Genomic DNA, 10,000 nt, shown 5'->3' with positions numbered 1-10,000 from the left:
ATGACTGACTGATAGATCAAATCAAAACCCAAAACCTGAATATTTATATGAGAGATATACACCATTACTGCTAATGTACTGTAACTGTGCTTTACTTTAATATAATCACAATCGAATTCTCATAACCTAATCCTTGCCAAACTCACCTTCCCCTTTTCCTACTCTCCATTCATTGACAAAAGACAGCGTATATCAGCATGTCTGATGATCACCTTCTCAGGTCTTTGCCTTGAAGTTTCACAAATTCGAAAAGTATAATGCAGCTCAGGAACTAGTGCATTTTATACATGGGATACATAAGAAGTGTACCTTGTCACTTATTTTACTCATCTTTATTCATCTACCACCTATGATATATTTTGTTCCTCCCTCACCATTTTTTATCCTATTATTATTTTTTTCCTTTGGGCCTATACAGTTTTCTACTTTCTGAATTAGGCTTCCTTTGGTTAGCTAATATTTCTTTCAAACTTTGATTGATAATACTGGTATTGGTAATAATATTATTATTATCTATTATTTTTGTGAATAAAAAAATATATATATACAATTATTGACAATAAAAAAGTGAAAAATTGACGCTTTTCATATTTGGTATAATTTGCTTCAAAGGGTGAAGTTAATGAGCGGTCTCTTCCACTAAATGTGTCATTATAAAGATGTTATAATTTTACTCCATAGTAAATAAATTCTGATATATCCTCTTGTATGATTAAGTCATAATAGTGTAATAATAACAGAAGGAATCAAAACATAAGACTCTCTACAAGAACATTTTTATATTTCTCAATTTTAAGTTACAAGAAAATCTTTACAATATTTACATAATGTTACAGAAATTGCGTTTTAATTGAGAAATCATATGGATATAAAATCTCAAGTAAACAGAAGGGGAAAAGAAAGAAGAGAAAAAGGAAAAGGAGAAGAAAATGAAGATAATGAAGAGGAGAGGAAAATACATCTGAATTTCACAATTTCTCATTAGCTTTCCTCACACATATTTTACTTAAGTAAAAGAATCTTTGATTTTACTTTCTAGGGCTAAACATGAAAACTTTTTTTTGCATACAACAATTGTGGGAAACAACAGGATGAATGAAATTAGTGTTATATGATGAAGTTTCAAGTATTTTTCATTACTAGGGTCTGGTCACTACAATTGGAAAATTATATTTGGGAGAAATGAAAGATTATATACAACCCAAATCTATTATATGAAGTATGATTTTCCATCCATAATAGATTCAACTAAGTATAATGAAGATTCCCGTAGATTCTACTTTAACAACATGTCAAATACCCAATTTCCTATCACTTCTCATTTGCGTATTTTTCCTTCTTTCAATTATATCATGGTTTGTTTCCACGTATGAAAATTGAACCTCAAATATTATGGTAAGCCCATTACTTGAATTTCCCAACAAGACAATATTAACAAGTAATAATGTTTTTTGCTTTCTCCAGTGACCAATCTTCTACTGATAAATTTGGTTCAGCCTTGAGCTTGACATTCTCTTTTCCAAAGGGGAGAGGAGGGCTGGCAGCTGTTGTCTGGAAGAATCTCCGCAAGGCATCTCGGGCTGCCTGATCGACTGCCGTGCCAACTGTCTCTCCGTAGCCTGGACAGGTGGAAATTTTATGAAGTGTAGAGATTACTTTGATAGTTAAAAAATATTATTCATAAAAAAAAAACTTTCTCCATGATCAAGAAATATGAAAACAACCTGAATTATTCTTTTACATACAACATTTAGAAAAGAGTGGTATAAAAGATCTCAATATAAAAATTTCTTGGAACATGAAATGACACTTTACATAAAACAATCACAAAAAGTTTGCATTTCTTCTCTCCATAATGCATTTACATCTGAAAAATCCTTAGTATGAAACATACTTTACAGCAACTTCTTAATTACTAGATTAGAGTTGATAAGGCATCAGTTTCCCTCTGCTCCCGTCCATCAAAAAATCGGTAATTAATAGAAATAGGAAAAAAATTAATCAAATACGTTACTTACCTGACCCAATGAATTCTTTGTCAGAGTAAATTCCAACATGATAAACTGCCTCAAGTGTGTTCTTGCCCGACTCGAATATCAGCCTCGGTTCCGGCTCTCCTCGTCCACTTCGACCCAAGATGTCCTGCATGGCTTCCATCGGATTCTCAATCTGATTTATTCTTATTTTTAGTATCAATTTTTTTGAAGGGATTATCATTATTATTATTTTTGAATCATTATATTTTTTGTGTTATTTTCATAAGTTTGTTCTAAGCCACCACAGTTACATATAGTTGCTGTATTACCTACCTCCCAAATCTCATTCAAGTCTTTGCCTATGAGCTGTGTCACTACAAAATCTCTCACAAACAACTGGCACTGACTAAGGGAGGTTGAGGCATTTAGTGCACCAACAACAGCCTGGAAGCACTTTCCCACAGTCTCCGGTGTTGGAGGGTATTCCTGTAGTAAACACAGAGAGAAGAATATGTATTTCTTGGTAAATTAGTGTAATATTTCATTTCCTTCTTGCTATGGAGAAAATCAATTTCTTGGTAAGTTAGTGGGAGGGGACCTGGCTAGCAACACCAAATCAAATATTCAGGACATATCACATAGCTATTCTCTTTTTTTAAAATCTTGAGTTCTTTTGTTTCTTGCACACCAAAACAGAAGTGATGGTACTAATAAAAGAGGAAAAGTCAATGAAAGTGCTAACAATGGAACTTGAACCACAGATATCCTTCACAGTCTATCCAAACAGATATCATATGAAATAGCATTCTTACCACATATGACCCAAATCATATACCAAATCATAACCAAAATAAAATGGCCCAACAATGATATAGTGAACATAATGATGATTTCTTTTTTAATGAGAAGTAGAAGAAGAAGAAGGAGAGGTAGAAGAAAGAAAGAGGAGGAGAATAATAATTAGAAAAACAAAAACTGCAGTTATTTAGTTTGACTCCTGTAAAATAGACACAGCTAAAGGAGTTGGTGGACTTGTTACCACAGCAATGTAAAGGCATAAAACAAAACAATACCACAATTGGAAGGGAATAAAAACATATCATTTCAAACTTCATGAATTCTTTATCAAACACGGTGAAAACAAAATCAAAATTTGAATTTGAAATGTCTTGTTTTTATTCCTTTCAAACTATAGCTGTGTTTTCTTTTATCTGAAACTATGCATCAGTGCCTGTATATTTATCTATATAAGATAAAGAAATTTGTTTTTATAACACATTTTAAACCAAAATCTGTGACCTCAAGTAACAAAATTCTTTATGAGGACTTACAAGGTTTACAAGTATCCCAAGACATATTGAATACCCAGAGGGATCTTCATATACTATAACTGCTAAAGAAAATAAACTAAATACCAAAGAATACATAACAAATATTTCTATATACATGCTCCCATTTCCATAGAGCAAACTTCATTCATATTTTTTGTACAATACATGATAAACTTGATTCAAAATGACACGTGCACACATCTAAAAAACTATCATACCTGTAAACTCTTCTAAATCCAGGTAATTTGCTTTCCCACCAAACCTACTCTTAATCTACTCATCATGTAAGCTACTCTCACTTCCTCTTTTCCTATAGAGCTTGCGTTTTAAGTCCCTCAGTTTAAATGATTCAGTGAATGAAATGGGGAGAAGAAAAGGCAATCAAAACATTGTGAGGAAAGGTAAAGTTATGTATTAAATTACTGCCAACTAATTCTTATCCTAAAAATCTGAAGGGTTAAGATGCAACTCTAAATTCTACAAAGCTGAATGGAAATATTCACATATTCAGTAAATTAGCTGACAATAAAATTTTTGGTTTATGTTTTTCCTTTTTCAAAAAATAAGATTAGACAAGTAAAGTCAATAAAAATGAAAAGAAATGTAACTGCACATTTGTTGTACACTTATCTTAACTTACCTTACAAAGAATTAAATCCTTAAGACCGATCCCCAACCCAACTTCTGCCATGACTTCTGATGATGTTAAATAATCTACAAGAGATCTGAGAACAAATGAGAAAAGTTTTAAAAATGGCCAATTGAGTACACAAACCATAAAAATTAAGAAAAAAACATGAAGTATTCATGACATATCATTTTTTAATTGAAAAGGTTGCTATTATCAAGTTTCCAAAATATAATGTTTGGTAAAATATGAATCATTTGTTATTACAGCACCTAAAAAGATAAAGCATATGAAATCTGAAAGAAGGAAAACTGAAGAGGCCAAAATAAAGAAAACTGGCTCTTACTAGATGGAATGAAAGATGATTTCTATTCATGATGGCTCTATATTTTATTACAGAACACATAAAACTAGGTGACCTTCTAAGTGTATGTATAATTTTATATATAATTTTTTTAAGTCTAGGACTGAAAATCCTGTGTCATCTACATTAAAACACTGTGCTTCTTGTAACATTCACTGCATTCTTGTACATTTTTATAGCACTGCATTTCTTTCAAATATAATTCCTCTAAAATAGCAACCTTTCGTGTATTGTATATAAACTTGTCAATCATTTTTACCACTATATATAAGTAAGAGACCTTATTAAAACAAATGAAGCAAATAAATACTAGTAAATCAATTAAAGAATACAAAACATATATATTACCTGATACCCTCCTCAGGGAACAAAGGGAGAGCTGAGCGCAAATACTTTATTGAGTAGTCTGCTATAATGTGAGAACCTGCAGTTGCCAATTCATTGTTGCTCGTCATAGTCAACGCCGGTTCAGGGACACCCAACTCCTGCTGGCGTACTCTCTCTTGACTGATGTATGAGGAATCAGTCAATGCTTCTCTAAGTATGTTGTTGTCAAACTGTTCACCGAGTCTCTTGCCAAATGCGTAAACTTCAGCATCATAGTTCCTGTGGAAGAGGGTTATGATTTAGGGCCTGTAACTTAAATATCATATTAACATATAAGAAAGTAGTGATATTTCAAAGGTCACTAAATTAAACAAGATTTATTATACATCTTGTAGACCTATATATACCAAATTGTCAACTCATAAAATAGGTTAATATAAACAACCGTTTAATTAACACCCCTGAATAGGGCTTTACTTACATTGCACTCTATGAAATCACAGATTACTTTTTCTCTCTTAAAGAACAACTTAAAAAGAGAACAAATTGAATTTAAATCTATAAAAAGACTACAAAATTAACTCACCACTCAATGTACTCGGAACGTTTTAACTGATGTGTGATACCCATTCTCTCCATTTTCTTTTGTCTTTTTAACAACTCTTTCCTGTATGGCGCAACCCAACGAGATTTTATTCCAAACATGCATGCTGAAAGAGAGTACCATAAATTACATTAATAAACATTCACATACTAGTATTTTATCCAAAACATAATGAATTAATTTATAGCATTAACATCATTAACTGGATTATTTCATGATAAATATGAATGTCACCTTCTACGTAAGTATTAATAGGAAGAGTATATAAGAAAATTAGAAATAAATGCAATTCTCTTTCTCATTCCTACAGTAGGAGAATCTTCAACAATATTTCACATTCCATGTGCATTAGTTATGCAAAAAAAAAAAAAAAAAAAAAAAAAAAAAACTAGTACTATATCATTTTGTAAATGACAATAACTAAACTCAATTATGATACATAATCCAAAGTTATAAAGGAGAAATTCATCAATTAATACATCGAGTGCATATCATCGGAACGAGTGTTTGCATAAATCCGTAGAGTTTGTGTGCAACTTTATGTAACAATTACACAAACTGAAATCAAAACTTCCTTAGACAAATATCTTCATGTTACGTACAATCACATGGCGAAAAACGGAAAAAAAACATATAAAATTATCTGAAATTAAAAAGGCAGGCGGCGTCTGCAACACCCGAACCGTCGCCCTGAAATCGAAGAAAATTAGCAAGAGAACACAAAGAAAAGAGTAGCAATATCTCATAATAATTCTGAATTACCTGAAGTAGTGATATTCCTACAGGCCGCAACAGCTGGCAGAACTCTGAGCAGAGAAGAGGTTTTGCCAAAGACCGACATCATTTCCACGTTTGTTTTGATTACAAACTATAAGTTCTTGAAACTCCCCTAGTATAAGTAACGTGAATCTCAAACAAATGGCAACTAGAGGCTGACCTTTAAATTAGATACCAATAAAAGGTATCACATTATCCAAAGTTACCGTGATAAGACTGATAAGGTATTTATCACAGCAGAAGAGCTCGAAGAAGAAATCCAAAGGACTCCGATGAGATAACTTTCCTCCTTTTAAAACAAATAATTCGTTATTAGATAAACTATAACCAACGAAATGAGCAAATTATTCAGAATGGTCATCCTCGGAGCGCCGGGATCGGGAAAAGGGACGATATCCAGCAGAATTGTCCGGGATTTTGGGTTAAAACACCTGTCAAGTGGAGATTTACTCAGGGCACAGATCCTCAAGAAAACCGGTGAGATTTTTTGATTTTTTGGGAAAATACTCACAAGACACTTCAGATGATGGGCACAGTTCGATTATATGTTTATTGGTAAGGTATAAAGTCATAGACAGATAGCGTTATGATAAAAGATAAAGTGTGTATTAATCAAAATGGAAAAAATTGTTTTTCACAAATTTGTTCATGTTGATTGCCATTATAATGCAATAGTTAGCTTAATTATATATTTCCCACCATATGACATTTTTTTCCGGTACTTTATAATCATGATTGCTCTTCCATATTTTTCTAATAAAAAAATCCTAAGATTTCTTTAAACAATTAAATAGAGCATTATTTTTGGTCTTTCAAGGAGGTCTTCATGGCTGTAGTCTTTTCATTTTAGATATTACAGATTTACTGGAAAAAAAATTGTTTTAGTAACCACCAAAGAGTTGTTCATAGCATGATAATGCTTTAGCTTATGGATATTTCTTTGATATTTGGAGATCAGTCCATAACTTATTTATATGATATGCCCCTTGTCCCTATGTGGCAGTAAATATTTGATATCATTTTATAATGATGAGATTCTGCATTTTTACTTGCTAATTTTTTGCATTCTGTATATTCTGTATGTAATAATGTTGAATTTCCAGTGTTATATACTCATAAAGCATTATAATGATGATTGTATTGTTTTAGTGGTTAAATTTTGAACCCTTTTCTTTGTCTTACATAACAGATTCAGCACAAAATTGCCATTATTACCAATTTTATGCATTTCTCTACAGAAATTGGCCTAGCTGCACAGTCTTACATGAAAAGTGGGCAGCTGGTGCCTGATGATGTTATGGTGAAACTTATATCCACGGAGCTATCAGGGTTGAACTCCTCACCCTGGCTCCTGGACGGCTTTCCACGCACACGTCCACAGGCTGAGGCTCTGCACAACAATCAGAAGGTGAGTTGTAGAGTTTTGGATTATGGAAAGGTACATCATTTTATGATAGTGATAGATAAAGAGAAGTGAAAAAATAGTGAGGCTCTTGTACCCCAACTAATTCTGATTCACTGTCCACATTTATATATAAGAATTATTAGATGTATAGTATGTATACAATCAAGATATATGTTGTAGGTATTATTAATTATGATTTTATTATTAAGATGAATTATTATGGTGTTTATTATAATGTAAGAATTAGTTGAAGTTAACAGCACCAACTTTGAAGTGTGTCAACAGAACAAGTTATTGGTGAAATTGCTTAGGACCATCATAGAGTGAATTATAGATATATTGCTGGGCATTCAATGTTATTGAAACATTTTTTATCCTTGCCTAAAGCTGATATAAATATGATATGCAATTTTTATAACAGGATGATGTAAAGATGCTTTATATTGTGCCAGTTAGAAATGTATTCGGTATAATGATTGATAATATTTGATATATGTTTTGCAAGATTTGGCACAGCCATTACATTTTGTTAGATTATAGTATTTGATTTAGAGTTAGTAGTAGGGGATTTTAATTTTTTTATTGAACAAATGAGATTCGGCATAGCATTTAGATGATGATAAGATACAAAAAATGTAAAGGAATTGATTTGCTGATCATTCATTGTGCATTTACAATGTGCATTCTTTCATTTAGATAATTAGTAGCACTAATGTTATTTATATGATTTAGTCTCTCTGGGCATTTAATATATGATGTTTCTATAACTACATTGTTTTGTTTATTGGTTTGGAGACATCAGAGATAATTTCATAAACAGTTTATAAAGGGATTTATTCATATAGTTTAATTCTAACTTGCCTTTCAATGCAGTGATCATTTTCAGTATGAAGAGGCAACTCTAGATTACAATATGATCAGTATAGATACCAATAATTTGATGGGAGACCTACATATTTCAGGAAATATTAGGCAATTTACTAAAAGTATAAAAGTATGGTAGTGGTTGTCATTATGGAAAGCTTAATGTTTCTGTTTGTAAAGAAATGTTTGTGCCAAATTAGTTGCATAATTCCATGGAACATCTTGTTGCTATTATAGTAAACATCATGACTTGATGATTCAAATAATATGATAGAGATGTTTTGTTTTGGATAAACCATTGCCATGCATGTATTTAGTTCCTAGTATAAAGAATAAGAAACAAGCCAATGGTGTTTGTCAGGAAATGATAATCATATTGCCTGTTGTGTGGTAGCTAGGACTTTGATTACAATATTACCTGTCACTTGTCATCGAAGAGTTTATGTCAAATATTTTAATTTAATAAAACATTTAATGAAATGGGGTAAGGAATTCAGATTTTGATAAATGATTTACCAGTAGGTCAAATTAGATAGACCAGGATATCCAAGTGTTTCTTCTTATCGTTTTGGTGATGGATGTTAAGTTTCGTTAAGTCATTCAATTTTCTCATCATTTCGTCTTGATAACCAAACAGTTATCTAGCATAGATGATAATGACCAATTATGAAATGTGCAGGCAACATTTCCTTGTAAGTTATGTAGGCTGCTTTACACTTTTCATCATATTTTTCTGAGAAACATGTTTGTTATGTCACAGTAATATGTTTTTTCTACCTTAACATACAGATGAGTTAGATATATTTGCATGTAAACCCTCTCCACACATACCCCATGGCAGGAACTTCAAATAGGAGAGTTGAAACTGACACTTCAAAACATCAGAAAAACTAGCTGGTGTACATAGGTGTTGGGGGAACTGTCCATCATAAGGGAATGTCTGAATTTTAAAAAAATTTGGTTATTGAATATCCATCTTTTTCAAATTTTTATCATAGAGAATGAGCTGTACAAGAGTGCAATTTTGATAATAAGAATTTCAAGTATTTTCTTATTAAACAATGATTACAGATGAGAACTACCTAGTTGTGATGGCAAAATCCTGTTTTGCATAGCTATTTTTATAACTTGAAAGCATGCAAGTCGTAGTTGCTGGTAATTTATACAAGAAAAAGAATTTCAGTAGATTTATATTTAATCTGATTTATATATTTTTTTAGTATTAGAAATGATTCGTTCTGGTGAATATTTTATAAGATATGACCATAAGAAATTAAGGTTGACTTTTAATTTTTATTTTGTTTTGTTTTCAAGCACTTCCTGTTGAGGTAAACATTAAGGTGAATATAGAAACAATTTAACTTTCATATTGATACTCCATGGGAAAAAAAATAAGTATTAGTTAAGAAAAGATATATATAAATAATCCTTTAATGTAGTTTAAAAAGGCAGACAGGGTGTATGAGAAAGTATGAGAGAGAGAGAGAGTATGAGAGTGAGAGAGAGTATGAGAGTATGAGAGTGAGAGAGAGTGTGAGAGTATGAGAGTGAGAGAGAGTGTGAGAGTATGAGAGTGAGAGAGAGTGTGAGAGTATGAGAGTGAGAGAGAGTGTGAGAGTATGCGAGTGAGAGAGAGTGTGAGAGTATGAGAGTGAGAGAGAGTGTGAGAGTATGAGAGTGAGAGAGAGAGTATGAGAGTGAGAGAGAGTGTGAGAGTATGAGAG

The 10,000-nt window shown here is 31.9% G+C and overlaps 2 protein-coding genes across 3 annotated transcripts in view; one reads left to right on the top strand and one right to left on the bottom strand.

Annotated features, from left to right (window-relative positions):
- Positions 1 to 761: 761 nt before the first annotated feature.
- mRpL44 (mitochondrial ribosomal protein L44) lies at positions 762 to 6,148 on the bottom strand. The gene is made up of 7 exons (XM_027382059.2): positions 5,993 to 6,148; positions 5,213 to 5,336; positions 4,648 to 4,905; positions 3,948 to 4,032; positions 2,310 to 2,462; positions 2,019 to 2,169; positions 762 to 1,619 (listed from the first exon to the last, which is right to left on the bottom strand). Exons 1-7 carry the CDS (start codon positions 6,072 to 6,074, stop codon positions 1,432 to 1,434), a joined length of 1,041 nt encoding a protein of 346 aa, XP_027237860.2. The 5' UTR covers positions 6,075 to 6,148; the 3' UTR covers positions 762 to 1,431.
- An 84-nt stretch (positions 6,149 to 6,232) lies between these two features.
- The window catches only part of Ak3 (Adenylate kinase 3), a 10,441-nt gene continuing 6,673 nt past the window's right edge, over positions 6,233 to 10,000 (top strand). The window contains exons 1-2 of one of the 2 annotated variants that reach the window (XM_070134279.1): positions 6,233 to 6,484; positions 7,246 to 7,415. In XM_070134279.1, the coding sequence (XP_069990380.1) occupies positions 6,343 to 6,484; positions 7,246 to 7,415 (312 nt within the window). In that variant the 5' untranslated portion in view covers positions 6,233 to 6,342. The remainder of the gene's footprint in view (positions 6,485 to 7,245; positions 7,416 to 10,000) is intronic. The other variant, XM_027382062.2, reaches the window with a different exon arrangement.

Source organism: Penaeus vannamei, chromosome 1, assembly GCF_042767895.1.
Source record: "Penaeus vannamei isolate JL-2024 chromosome 1, ASM4276789v1, whole genome shotgun sequence".
Lineage (NCBI taxonomy): Eukaryota > Metazoa > Arthropoda > Malacostraca > Decapoda > Penaeidae > Penaeus > Penaeus vannamei.
Note: the sequence above shows the minus strand (reverse complement) of the source record. Positions and strands in the feature narration are given on the sequence as shown.